We start from the raw sequence: 14,481 nt of genomic DNA on the forward strand, positions 1-14,481 counted from the left end.
CACTAATACATCTGGCTAATACACTAATACATCTGGCTAATATATTAATACATCTGGCTAATACACTAATACATCTGGCTAATGCATTAATACATCTGGCTAATACACTAATACATCTGGCTAATACACTAATACATCTGGCTAATATATTAATACATCTGGCTAATACACTAATACATCTGGCTAATACACTAATACATCTGGCTAATACACTAATACATCTGGCTAATATATTAATACATCTGGCTAATACACTAATACATCTGGCTAATATATTAATACATCTGGCTAATACACTAATACATCTGGCTAATACACTAATACATCTGGCTAATACACTAATACATCTGGCTAATACACTAATACATCTGGCTAATATATTAATACATCTGGCTAATACACTAATACATCTGGCTAATATATTAATACATCTGGCTAATACACTAATACATCTGGCTAATATATTAATACATCTGGCTAATACACTAATACATCTGGCTAATGCATTAATACATCTGGCTAATACACTAATACATCTGGCTAATACACTAATACATCTGGCTAATACACTAATACATCTGGCTAATATATTAATACATCTGGCTAATACACTAATACATCTGGCTAATACACTAATACATCTGGCTAATATATTAATACATCTGGCTAATACACTAATACATCTGGCTAATACACTAATACATCTGGCTAATGCATTAATACATCTGGCTAATACACTAATACATCTGGCTAATATATTAATACATCTGGCTAATACACTAATACATCTGGCTAATATATTAATACATCTGGCTAATACACTAATACATCTGGCTAATACACTAATATATCTGGCTAATACACTAATACATCTGGCTAATACACTAATACATCTGGCTAATGCATTAATACATCTGGCTAATACACTAATACATCTGGCTAATATATTAATACATCTGGCTAATACACTAATACATCTGGCTAATACACTAATACATCTGGCTAAGCTTCTCTCTCTTTTGTGCTTGTGCTCATGTCACAGCCCATCTGCACTGCTGCGTAGGGCCCCCACTGTCAGATAGCTGTCTGGAAGGAAAAAAAAAACAATTCCTAATGGGCTGAAAGATGCGCCTTCTGGACCCTAAATTGCAGACACTTTGTTATCTTGCTGGCTCTCTCCTTTGCACGGGGGTCCAAAACCACATTTAAGGAAATGAGAAGCGTAGCATTAAGATAAAGCAACACCGGTGGCTGGATGTCAGGTCGGGGTGTGTGTGGGGGGGGGGGGGGGATTGTGATACTCGTGATGAACTTGGAAGCGGGACCCTTAGTGCAGCTTTGTCCCGGAAGGAAGAGGGGGGTCAGACGTGGGTGTTTATGTGCCCCCCCATTCCCCTGTCCCCCCCAGGCCCTTAATGGACCGGGAGTGATGACAGGGTCCAGTCCCCCATGCATCCCTCCGCTTCCCTCCGGCCGACTGGGGGGTCATCTATGGCCTCCTTCATATTCCAGCAGCGCCCCCCCCCCCCCCATGCCGTGGGACAAATATCCAGGGATTTTAGACCTACATTTGGTCACTTTCGAGTTTGGCCAAGATCTAATCTCACCTAATATGTCCAACATAACATGGGCCAAACCTGGACTGCAATGTAATATGCCCTGATTGAAATGTCTTGCCCATGAAGTCGAATGAAGCGGCCGTTATTGTCATCCATATACAGGTATATAGTGGCACGGAACGTTCCGCAAGGACGGCGGTGTGACATTCAGACAGCAAGTGATGATAATAAAAATATGTCTAGTAGTCAGGTGTCTGGACGTCCAGCATAGCTCAGATTACACAGCACACGCTAATATATTAATCAAAGAGAATGTCGGGTTGGTTCACGGTGTAGGAGTATAGCGCCTTGGTTCTGGAGCTTTGGGGAGCCGTTCTCCCACCCGTTCTGCCTCACAGCTTCTGGCTGCTCTCCGATTAAATCAGCCTAAATACATCCTTTCGGAGCCAAACAGAAATGAACACAGATTCATTCAGCGTTCGAGCTAATCGGACGCCGCTTGGCTGCCACACCGATGTGCGGAGGACACATTTCAGATCCAGCAGAATGAGGAATACGAAGGAGGATCTGCCTTTTGTTCCAAACAGGAAGGCCACTCAACCAAACGCTGTATTTATCAAGGTGAATTTTCCTTGGTTTCGCACATTATATACAATATATATTATTAGATACTCTGTATATACTCTACAATGTGAATGATTCTCTAGGACCATTTGGATGACATTTTTTATGATGAATGAGCTTATACTATAATCAAATGACAATGGGAAAAATTAGACAGCACTTGTGGTGATTGATTGTGGAATATATCAGAGAGCAGTGCGTGCCGGGCGACGCTGCAGTCACCTGTCGGAGTCTCGTGCAAGACTGTGTTTTGCTGTTCTGCTGTATGCTTAACTCCAAACTTGATGGGGGGGGGGACTCTGCAGAAAGCTGCAGGCCCCTCCCACTCATCTCAACATCGTATACCATGTCTGACCCCCGCCTCTACTCATCAATGCTGTGCACCAATGAGCGGAAAGCAAGAGGGGGAGTTGGAAAATGAAGAAGGAAAAGGTTAGGCAGGGGGAAGTGGCTCACAGGCTGGGGGGAGGACGGGGGGGGGGCTGGGGGTGGTAGCTGATAGCTTGCACCATCCTCCGGGTGAACCAGTCCAAAGCAGGGGGGGCACGATGGAGCTGGTCCTGTCTGTGGAGTAGGATGTCTGGGGGCACAGACGGGATCGTACGGGAAGAAGCGGCGCGGGCGTTCCTGCACTCCGCAGACCGGCTGGGGGTGGAGGAAGGTGGAGCAGGGGCCACAAAGCTCAAGGCCCTCATGTCGCCACTGCGGGGCTCCTCGGTGCCTCGCGAGCACCTGGATGTGCTCTACATCTCCACGGAGACGGCGGTGGCGCTGGCATCCGTACTGGGCAACGTGTTGGTGGTGCTGGTAGTGAGCTACAGCCGAGCGCTGCGCGACACCACCTTCTGCTTCATCGCGTCGCTGGCGCTGGCCGATATCGCCGTGGGCGCCCTGGTCATCCCGCTGGCCGTGGTGGTCAGCCTGGGGCTGCAGACGCACTTCTACACCTGCCTCACTCTCTCCTGCCTCCTGCTGGCCATCACCCAGAGCTCCATCCTCTCCCTGCTGGCCATCGCTGTCGACCGCTATCTGCGCGTCAGGATCCCCACCAGGTAAGCGTGCCGGCCTGTAGGTGGCGCCGTGGTTAAGGGGCTGCACTCGCGGGTTCAGGTTTAGAGAAAGGTCTGGAAACCTGTCAAAATAATTGAGCGGGTGAATGCTAAAAGTATGGGGGATTATTAAAAAAAAATCAAACAATTCAAAATGAAAACAACCCAAAAGTCCACAGCAAAAAAGATCTTTTAATGTGGTAAATTCTTAAGTAGAAACAAGGAAATCTATGCTAATATCCTGCAAAAAAAAATGCCCCTTTAAGATTGGTTTATATACTGTATAAATGTATAAATCATACAACGATGATCATTGTGCCGCGCGCACAAATAGTTTGAGACACGTCGCACGCGTCTCACTCAGAGCTGATTCCTAATTTAATTTAGTGCATGCTGCTTGGACAGAATTTCCCACAATGCAATTTAATTCCAAAGTCGTTCTATTGGCCAGTGAAGAGATTTGACGCCTAGATGATCCATTATAAATATTAAAAATGTGAAAAATGTACTGTCAGTGGATTCTTGGGATGGAAATATCTATAATAGTATGATAATAGCATTACACTGGCATCCCGTACAGGGAGGGCACCTGCCTTGGGTTGCTTGGGGTCGGATCCAGGTTTGCAGGTGAGCCTGACCAGGATAAGCAGTTGGAAGGTGGATGTATAAATGGATGGTTAACAGATTTATCATTCGTGAACAAAGATCCTGAAACATAAACTAGTTTTACTACCTAGAATTCAAGAAATGCATTTTCTCGGGAATTTCTCTCCGAAGCCTCCTAAGCATGTATTACTTTAATGCAAATCAATGAAGTGGAGGCCAAACCTTTTAAGCAAATTAAAAAGCTCCTGTCTGTGGGAAGGAGCCATTTTTAAAGTGGACTGCAGAGCGTTTTTTGGCTGAGGCTCCTTAGCGTCTTAATTCATCACGGGTGTCAGTCAGTCAGGACTGCTTATGCAGGATGAAAAGACAGCGAATGGACCGATCTCTTCACTCAGCAACTCGGGGAAGGACAGCGTCTGCACATTTCTGTAACACAACTCACGGTGGCTGTCTTTATCCGAGACGTAATTACAAAATCCGTTTGGAGAGAATGAAGGTTAATCCGAGTCTGACTCTGAATCGGAATCAGTTTTATTAGCCAAGGATGCATGCTTGCAAAGAATTTAGCGTGGTGTTTATTTGTTTGTTTGTTTTCCTACATGGCTAAATGGTTTCATCAATCCATCTTCCAGCCACTTATCTGGTACAGGTTTGGGGGAGGGAGGTCTGGTGCTGATTCCAACCAGTATCCTAGATGGGGTGCCAGTCCATCTCAAGGCATGAGCACAATGGGCAGTTCAGAGATACCAGTTCACCTAAGAACGTGCCTTTGGTCTGTGGGAGGAAGCCCCCACTATATCGGGAACTGAGCCCACTGAGCCACCGTACCACTCATCAGTATAGTAAATATGAAATTAGAATTTGCAGTGCTTTACATAGCGTTGGCTCATCATTGACGACAGTCAATGCGACATCCCACAGGTACAACCTGGTGGTGACACACCCACGTGCCTGGCTCGCCGTCTGCGTGTGCTGGCTGCTGTCGGCGCTCACGGGCGCCGTGCCACTGCTGGGCTGGCACAACCAGCCGCCACCGCGAAACCTCAGCGGCGGCGCCATCGCCTGCACCTTCACCGCCGTCATGAGCATGGACTACATGGTCTACTTCAACTTCTTCGGCTGGGTGGTGGCGCCACTGGTCATCATGGTCGCCCTGTACGCCGAGATCTTCCGCATCATCCGGCGGCAGCTGAGCAAGCGAGCGGAGGCGACGAGCGACGCCGGGAAATATTTCAACAAGGAGCTAAAGCTGGCCAAGTCGCTGGGCCTGGTGGTGCTCCTGTTCGCCCTCTGCTGGCTGCCGCTGCACATCATGAACTGCATACTCTACTTCTGCCCTAAGTGCCACGTGCCCAAGGGCGTCATGTACTTGGGCATCTTCCTATCGCATGTCAACTCCGCCGTCAACCCTCTCGTCTACGCGTTCCGCATCGAGCGCTTCCGCACCACCCTTGTGCAGATCTGTCACCGGTGCGCACCCTTTGGGATTCGGGCCAGCCCCCCGCCGCTAGCTGAGAAGTCCGCCGCCAACCTGCAGGGGGCGATGTTGGGATGACCATGCCGACAACGCGCGCATAGGAAAGGCTGAAGGGTGTTAAAAGTAAATTCGTGCAAGCTACACACATGACCTGATGTTGCTGCACGGGTAACGGCTGCTGAGGCGTGTAACAGGATGGACTTTTCCAGAGCAAACCAAAGTTCAGTTTAATAGTCATCTGCCATTGGTCAGAAACAGCGAATCCTCACCTCCGCTTGCATAAATAGCTAGCTGACTCTTTTTTTGTGTGTCTTTTCTTGTCACTTATCATGGAAAAAAATTATCCTTGTGAAGCCAGAGAACGTGAACTGCATTAATCTTTGTTGTTCTAAGCTTGTTTACATGTGCCTTTCAAATAAATAGTGGCTCATCACTGACAGTGATATGTTTACAGGCTAAATCTTAGCCAGCAGTTGTTTCAATGATAAAAGTGTCTTACAGTTTGTCAACTATAGAATTAGACTTTAAAATGCATGCAATAAAATCTAATTTGGTAAATATTTAGGTAAAAGACGCCAAAAATTGTAAACGTTTTTAAACATTAAAAAAAAAATCAACGTCTGGATATTCATTGCTCAAGCTTATGTTCAGTAAACCAGGCTGGATTAGATATATCCACATATATACATACAAACCACAAAAAATACAATTATTGGTAGATATTGAATAGTATAAGGCATTGTAATAGCATAATTTTTTAGATTGAAGGTTTTAATAATGCAAACTTTGCCTTGAAAAAGAAGAAGACTTGGGAATTCGACAGTTATGTACAAAGACTTCATCACTATGAAAAAACATTTTGCTAGTGATGCACGGTCTGCCTCACTTTGGACAAAAACTGCTAAATAAATGATGTGATGGAATCCTGTCACCCATCCGCTGGGTCACTTTTGAGTTTGGAGCCTGTGCTTTTGTATTTAGCAGAAAGTCTTGATAAAAGTAACATAAAATGAGGCTAACAGAGAGGACAAAGGGCTGGGCTCATCCTGCATAGGATTACTCTGCCAATGAATGCGACATAGACTGAATACCAGGCAAGAAACTACTGAAATGTGGTTTCCAGAAATTTGACCTCTGACTGAGATTAAAATAGAAAACTTGGCCCTAGTAAGACGTGACATGTGAGTGACATAATTTAACCTCCGGCTTGTTGCTATATCGGTTGTCACAACTAGAACTATATAGTGATGCTATTTTTAGTCTTCTGCCTGGGGGGTTGTTTTTTTTTGTTGTTAAGTATAAAAATAGCAAAAACATCCATCCATCCATCCAAGCACTCATTCACTACAAGGTCATGAGAGACTGAGAGCCTATTCTGGGGAGCACAGGGCACAAGGCAGGGTTCTCCCTGGATGGAATGCCGGTCCATCACAGGGCACACAGTCATGCACAGTCACATACAGGCACACACAGTCATGCACAGTCACATACAGTCACATACTGGCACACACAGTCATGCACAGTCACATATAGGCACACACAGTCATGCACAGTCACATACAGGCACACACAGTCACACACAGTCATGCACAGTCATGTACAGGCACACACAGTCACATACAGGCACACACAGTCATGCACAGTCACATACAGGCACACACAGTCATGCACAGTCACATACTGGCACACAGTCATGCACAGTCACATACAGGCACACACAGTCACACACAGTCATGCACAGTCACGTACAGGCACACACAGTCACATACAGTCACATACTGGCACACACAGTCATGCACAGTCACATACAGGCACACACAGTCACACACAGTCATGCACAGTCACGTACAGGCACACACAGTCACATACAGTCACATACATGCACACAGTCATGCACAGTCACACAGAGTCACATACAGTCACACACAATCACATACAGGCACACACAGTCATGCACAGGCACAAACAGTCACATACAGTCATACAGTCACACCTAGTCACATACAGTCACACAGTCACGCACAGGCACACACAGTCACTTTAACTTGTTGTTGTTGATAAAAGGCACAGCCATCTTGAATTGTGAGGTTGTCATTATGACGTTTCCTTGGACTTTCCAAGTAGGAATTCCAACTTCAGGGGGTGTTCCAGTTGAAATTTCCAGCTAGGAATTCAGAATTTCCGAAGTTCAAATAGAACGCAGCATCAGTAGCAGAAGAGGCCCATCACAGTAGGGGGGGCACTACAAATTTTACCAAAAATTGTGCAGTACTCCGTGTTGTAGGCATGAAAAATGATGCCTGTATCAGTCAGCTCAGCTACATGATCATTTGGAAAAAAATCTGTGTACAACATAAAGGGTTGAATAAGAAAAAACACAATTATGAAAAAAGTGACACTATAGACTTGTTTTGGGCCAGATGTAAAAATTTTGCATAATAAAAATTGACAGATAATGGATAAACCATGTAGTGTGTCTCTAAAGAACTAGTCAAAAAGCACGTAATTTGCCCCCACATTAAGAAACTCTTTTTTAAATGGATTAACTGGCATCATCGATTTTCATCTTTCTATCTCTCTGTGAGGTTAAACTGCTCTGGGTATTTAGGTGATCCTGTCAGCGACCGGTCAGATGACAGGTGATTCGCTGCTCTCTTCGAATTGCCGCGAGCTGTAGTGCCTAAGATGGCCACTAGGTGGCAGAACCATGATGACGTACAGCACACACCTTCAGCTGAAAGGTTCATGGAAATATTGAGCCATGTCTCCACGTATTCGTTCTGGGTGCTTCAGATTCAATGTATTAGGTAGGAAATGAGGCCTCAGTTTAAAAAATAAAAAAAAAAGATTTAAGATTAAAGTCTGACTGCCACTACTTAGCAATCTGACATTGCTTGTTATTGCACTGGTCTCAATTAGTATACTGTGAGTGACACTTTGCCACTTAGGTCAAGTGTGACGTTGAGCAGCACCGAATACACAAAGACAAATTTTGCTCTGTTAAAATACTTAGCAAATTAAGTTGAATGTATTGTGATTTTCATATTGAACTACAGTGCATTGTTTTCTTAGAACTGACATATCTCAGTACTCTTCGTTGAGGCTCGGACTATGTGCTGTACTCAAGTCACAAACGGCCTGTCTAGCTGTGTGGTGGATGAGGAGCCCTTCCCTGTGCCCTCTCACAGATATAGAGGGCCTCATTGAAATGAAAAGAAGGGGTTTGTTAGCTTAGTGCCACGACTGAAGGCAGAGGTGGAGTGACAAAGCACTATGAGGGGTCTTTATTTATATGACTCTATAAACAAAAAAACAAAAGGGACCTCCAGGGGTCAAAACTGAGGACAAGGGCTAGGACTTGAGAAGGGAAACACCGTGGGAATGCTAGAAAGGTATACAAGACCAGTAAACACACACACCCCTGGCTCCACACTAAGCCCTACATCAACCGTGACCACCGAGGAACAGAATAACGGCAGGTACATATATGTGACCCGTCGCCACGAAATGAGTCTTAAGTCGCACTGGTAGAACTGCACCCATAAGACTCATTTCGTGGTGATGGGTCACATATACCAGGACTAGACAAGGGACAAGTTTGTATCATTGACAACAAACCAAACACCAGAGATTGTATGAGATGAGCCACAAATGGGAGGCGTGAGAGATCAAGACATTAAGTTAGGAAACAATAGGAACATGCAGGATAGCCTGCGACAGGTGGCCTAAAAGAAAAACCTCTTCACTGACTGGATTTATCCCATGTAAATCTCAAAGAATTTACCCAGAGGACTTAATGAGGAGGCAGCTCTAGGATCAATCACAAGCCAGGGTCTCCTTAACGGTGGGCACAATGCTACTCACAATGGCACAATGCTATCCACAATGGCACAATGCTACTCACAATGGCACAATGCTATCCACAATGCTACCGAACTAAGTATGGGGGGAAGGTGAGTGTTAGGGGAAGGGAGGCGCTGTAGCCATCTGCCTGGAACCAGTGCTCCTTTCAAAGGAACTCGCATGTTTGTGCTGGGGAATCACGAAGGAAATTCCTGCCGGGATTCTATGTCTACTGTAACACCACGTTGCTTTATTACTGTGTAATGTCCTTGGTGAATACAAGTGATTCCGATTCTGCCCAGTCAATCACCACTGACCTTTCAGGCCCAACCAATGACGCCAGGGCTGCAACTTCATTTAATTAGCCTTCTGTCCCCAAAGACACCCAACTGTAACAACCAAAGCCAATTTGCAATGGGTGAAATGGGTAGAATGACCCTTGACTGAGTAACAATATCTTTAAAAAATTACATTATTTGAAGCCTAGGGATTAGGAAACTAATCCAAATAATAAAGCAAATTACTTTGATTCCTTTGTAGCTGGTCAACATTGAACAACCTTTGAAAAAGAATTTCCGATATACACATAGCAACTTTAGATTAAGATGTTTAAATACATGATAGCAGCGCTTTAAATCAACTGTTTACAAGAATCCCCAAAATATACCTCACATGTATGGTGACCGTGATTCTACTTAGATTGCAGCAGCAGTTGCAGGCACTTCCTATGACATTTTCTCAGTGACAGACGACCTGTGTAGGTTTACTTTCTGCAGAGAGATCCGAAAGGTACGCGACATCCATATCAGGTTCGTGTTAGAGAGAAAGGAAAGCCTCGATCTTTGACGTTTCTCTCGACTCGTGCACCTCAGCCATGCCTCAAGAAACCAACTGTGCCACACCGTGTTGCTCATAACTCAAAACTGGATTAAAAATAGTCATTAGTGCACACTGCTAAACTCCCTTGATTACCACTACATGTATCGATGCGCTTTACAAAGAAAAGACCTGATTCGGCATAATTCTTCTGTACCTAAGCTGGAGAAAGGTGCACATACCTAAAAGGTTAATTGGCACACTCCTTTTTTGAATGTAAAACAGACATTCTGTTTTGCAGACTATCTAGGACTATCCATCTGACGACAAAGAGATGAGTGTGAATTGCGGAATCTGAGTCAAAAGTAAAGAACCAGTGGCTTTATTATTCAAAACATGGTCCTAAGAAAACAACAAGAAAGGTTGCAAAGCCAATGATTATTGAGCTTAAAAAAGGTGCTTGTGATTGCCTCCATAGAAAGAGGCAGCTCCATAATGCACCTTCAGAATTATCTAATGTTTTCAGGAGAAAGTAGGGGTTTATAGTGAGAATCACCCGTTTTAATATATACCTTAAAAACATCAGAGAAATGTATGTATCAAGGAACCCTGAGATCCTCAAACAACCCCCGGCTGAAACCTCGAGGGACAAAAGAATCAAGTGTCTTCGCGTCTTTTAAGTTTTGAATTATCCACCATTACCCCCTTGCTTTTCTAATCTTCAAATTAAGTATTAAGTAATTGAAAGCAAACTAAGCATAAAGTAGACAAAAGAATGGATTCTGCTCATCAGAGTTACCCGGCAACATTCGACGTGACAGCTTAGCATCATGACTGTAACTGTAACCTGTTACAGCTCTGTTGTAATACACAAGGCGGCATTAAAACAGGATTGACCTGACAGAGCAAGGCTTCCCTTTACAGAGAACTCAGTCTTGCCAAAAGTCAGGCGTTTTATTCTTCTAGCAGCTGTATCTAGCAGCTGTTCCTCCCAAACACATCACAACTTCTTCATACCGGAAATACAGCTCCTATGTTTTTGGACTGAAGAATCATCAGGTCCTCGCAGAGGTATAAATATCTACAAAACTCTGTTCCCATAATACCATTTTCATATTACCTTCCAGTTCACCATTCCAAACTAAATTATACAAAATCATCATTTGTCTTCTGTCTTTCTGTCCAGATGTTTTTCTCTCATGCTATTATCTCTAGTTTCTGCATCTTTAGCCTCTTGTAACTTTCTGCATCTAAAAAACACCAATTCCAGTTTTTTTTCTGTGTTCCTGTCCAAGGACCTTACTTGCTCGTCACTTAAATATACCTAACACAGAACCATCCGATACGAGTACGAAAATATTGAGTCCTGCAGTTACAGTATTTTAAGAAAGAATGTATGAAAAACAAGAAATATATTTCCAAATCAATAACCACTGGTACTGATCTTAATTTCACCTGTAGTGGTTTGGCACCGTAAAGGACGTGTCGGCTGTCTTTATTCATCATCACTGTCTGGGCTTCCTGATCATCCCTCACTGCCTCACCCTCCATGCACCATCTGGCAGCTCCACCTTCAATCTCTTGCATCCGTCGGTGGATTTAAATCTGCTGAGTATGCAGGCTTGGGTCCTCATCTCATTAGCAAGCTGCTGGATTGGGGTCAGTCCCAGGGGCTCATTCCTGTCCAGGCGCCCAGTAATCAGAGTCCAAGACACAGAAGAACTTCACGCAACCCCATCTGCAAGATGTGGCTCGAGCAGCAATAATCCCACACGATCGATTTGAAAATCAGGCCTGCTCTCTGGTACTGAACCCAAACAATCGCAGTTTAGGTGACTTAAAGTACATCTGCTAAGGTTTTGGGTCCAACGGAGAAGCAGAGTCTCAAGGAACTGAAAAGCACTTAAACTCACCCCTTCACCTTCTCTTCTACGTAAAGTTTTGTTTTTAAGTACAACTTCTGCTGGCGGCCTCTGTTACAGTTTGGGAACCGACGGAGCAGACAGGGAAGCAGTGACAGGAGACAAAAAAAGGCAAGCAAAGGTGGGAGTGAAGATGCCGGATCAGGATGAAAGGCAGGAGGAACAGAGGGAGATGGATGCGCAGGAGGAGATAGCTGGGGAGGAGGAGGACGTGTTGTTGCGGTTCAGTCGCTACAGCGAGGCTCGGGCAACCCTCCCCTGGTCCCAACGCACCTTCAAAGAGAAGCTCGTCCATCACGCAGACCGCATCTTCCTCCTCTTCCTCGCACTCTTCCTGCTCGTATTCGCCGGGGACGCAGTCTACAAGATGTGGTATGTGACAAACTGGCAGAAGGTGTACAAGTTTGTGCTGGACTTGGTCTCCTACCTCATCAGTGAAGAGGACGAGGAGGAGCTGAATGAACTATAGACTGGGGTTTGAAGGCCTTTGGTGGGACTCTAACCTGGCATTTTGCCCACCTCCTCTCTTACTGCATTTATGGCATCAATAAAAAGTACTGCCAAAAATGGGAAAATATATAATGATTTGCTACAGCATTCAAAACATTAATTAAATTGATTCTTTTAGATGTTTGAAGGCCTTTTCCAAATGCAATTTCAAAATAACAAATTGAGGAGTAAACTAGAGATATAAAATAATGAAAATGGACCGTGCATTATTTTAGGCACAACTTGTTCCTGCTAGTGTGGATGATGAATTATATTAAAGGACACTGACTTGTTTCATGAGCAATTTGGGGCCACATACTTTAAACATCCTGGTTAGTATTTGTAAAATGTATCTACTGTGTGATTTCGAGCACTGAAATGAACATGCGACGTATTAAACTCCTCATATAAGATAAATGAACTAACACGTAACCTTCGGTTCTTTTTCCATTTACATCACGTCTCCTCACCCTGAGCCGAAAGCAAACATGGAAAAGTGATGTTTCAGTATTATCAGGGATCATGAACCTGTTCGTACACGGACACACCTGCCGGTACCCAGGGGCAGAGCCGGCCTGTAATATCACCCCTGGGGTGACATTGTATAGACCAGCCCAGCTTCACAGGGTCAACACAAGAAAGGACACTCCTACCTAACGAATGAATTCTAGTTTCAGATAGACAAAACAATACTATATCAGATCAATGACACCCATTAGTAGTAATCTGCTAATAGACAGTTTCAGCAACAGTATCCAAATATGTGCAATTACCCAATTTCTAAATGAACTGAAATTAGCTGTAAGCATGTTTGGTAAGTTGGCAGCTGGTTAGTCATTATCTGGTATGAGCTGCCAATCAGCGCCAATCCCACTCATTATTTTTTCAGTTAGGAACAGCATGTTAATAACACTTGAAGCGCAGTGTGTTTTAGGCTATATGACAGACTGTAGGGCCAGTCACATGTGGTAGCCAGCTGGCTGTTTTGCCCTCACTTAGGCAGGTGTTGTAAAGTTAATGACTACAACTTTTCTAACCTAAAGGGAACATCTGCCCATCCACCGGAACCTCTGAAAAAAAATCGATGAACGCTTTTCAGTATTGCCACATACAGCTGATGGTTTCCAGCCCAAAAACTGTTCAAAAACCACCAGAATGCACATGAAACTGCCCAAAATATTTGATCTATAGTTCAGCATTTTTGTATTTTACAGACTGTACCATATTTAAATGTAGGGATGGGTTGCTGGATAACTAGTCTCAACACTCCTTGGAAGCGACGCTCCAGAAACTCTTTGTCATGTGATCTTTGGAAACGAAGCGTCGCTTCTTACCGCCACGTCAGACGTGTCTCACAAATGAGGTGCGGATTCCCTGCCCCACAGAGGTCACTTTAACTGCAACAGCAGCACTATGGGTGTTTCTCAATACGCGTATTTCACCATAATTGTGTTCACTTATTCCATTGCCAAAGACCAGTTCCAATACTAAGAACAGAAGTAAAGAGAGAGGTAAGGGGCATGATCTGATTACAGTGCCTTGTCACACCCACCTCACGACAAACTACCTCAGGGATGAGAACCTGAGTGCAGCCATGTGGCGGGAGATACCTCAGCACCATGCTAGTCCAAACGGACCAGTGTGAGGTTTTTTCAGCCTGCTGGAATACCACTCCTGCCACCAACCCCCATATATCTCCCAGTAAGTTGAAAGGACTCCCTTACAGTGCTGGATATGCAGATGTAGATTAATGTCATACCCAGGACAAAGCGATTCCAGGTTGAGGACCTTTCTCAAGGGTCAGTATCAGTACTACAACGACTATCCCTCCTCTGCTATTTTGTCAGTGACTGCTGATCTGTAAAAGTCAATGCTGCCACCTACTGGAAATACCTAATCAATTACCTTTCACAGGCACCTTCGATACACTCGGACGCGCCTGGTTTCCATTAGACATAAAAATGAGGGACTACAAGTGCATCCGCATCTGCAGCCAGCCCCAGATAACAAAATTTACATCACATCTCCTCACCCTCAACCGAAAGAACACATGGAACAGTGGAAAAGCCTTTAGGTACAGTGAAGAGAACTCATGA

At 44.4% G+C, this 14,481-nt stretch overlaps 2 protein-coding genes across 2 annotated transcripts in view; one reads left to right on the forward strand and one right to left on the reverse strand.

Annotated features, from left to right (window-relative positions):
* nuf2 (UF2 component of NDC80 kinetochore complex) overlaps positions 1-14,481 on the reverse strand; it is a 122,866-nt gene that overhangs the window by 48,035 nt on the left and 60,350 nt on the right. The window lies entirely within an intron of this gene.
* LOC125747749 (adenosine receptor A1-like) lies at positions 2,760-5,393 on the forward strand. The gene is made up of 2 exons (XM_049023221.1): positions 2,760-3,235; positions 4,760-5,393. Exons 1-2 carry the CDS (start codon positions 2,760-2,762, stop codon positions 5,391-5,393), a joined length of 1,110 nt encoding a protein of 369 aa, XP_048879178.1.

The sequence above is a fragment of the Brienomyrus brachyistius genome, chromosome 8, assembly GCF_023856365.1.
Source record: "Brienomyrus brachyistius isolate T26 chromosome 8, BBRACH_0.4, whole genome shotgun sequence".
Lineage (NCBI taxonomy): Eukaryota > Metazoa > Chordata > Actinopteri > Osteoglossiformes > Mormyridae > Brienomyrus > Brienomyrus brachyistius.

Bases quoted from the DNA above. Each gene is read 5' to 3' on its own strand.
- LOC125747749 (XM_049023221.1), top strand. From the start codon at position 2,760: ATGTCTGGGGGCACAGACGGGATCGTACGGGAAGAAGCGGCGCGGGCG. The intron at 3,236-4,759 runs GTAAGCGTGCCG...GACATCCCACAG, and splicing joins CGCGTCAGGATCCCCACCAG to GTACAACCTGGTGGTGACAC.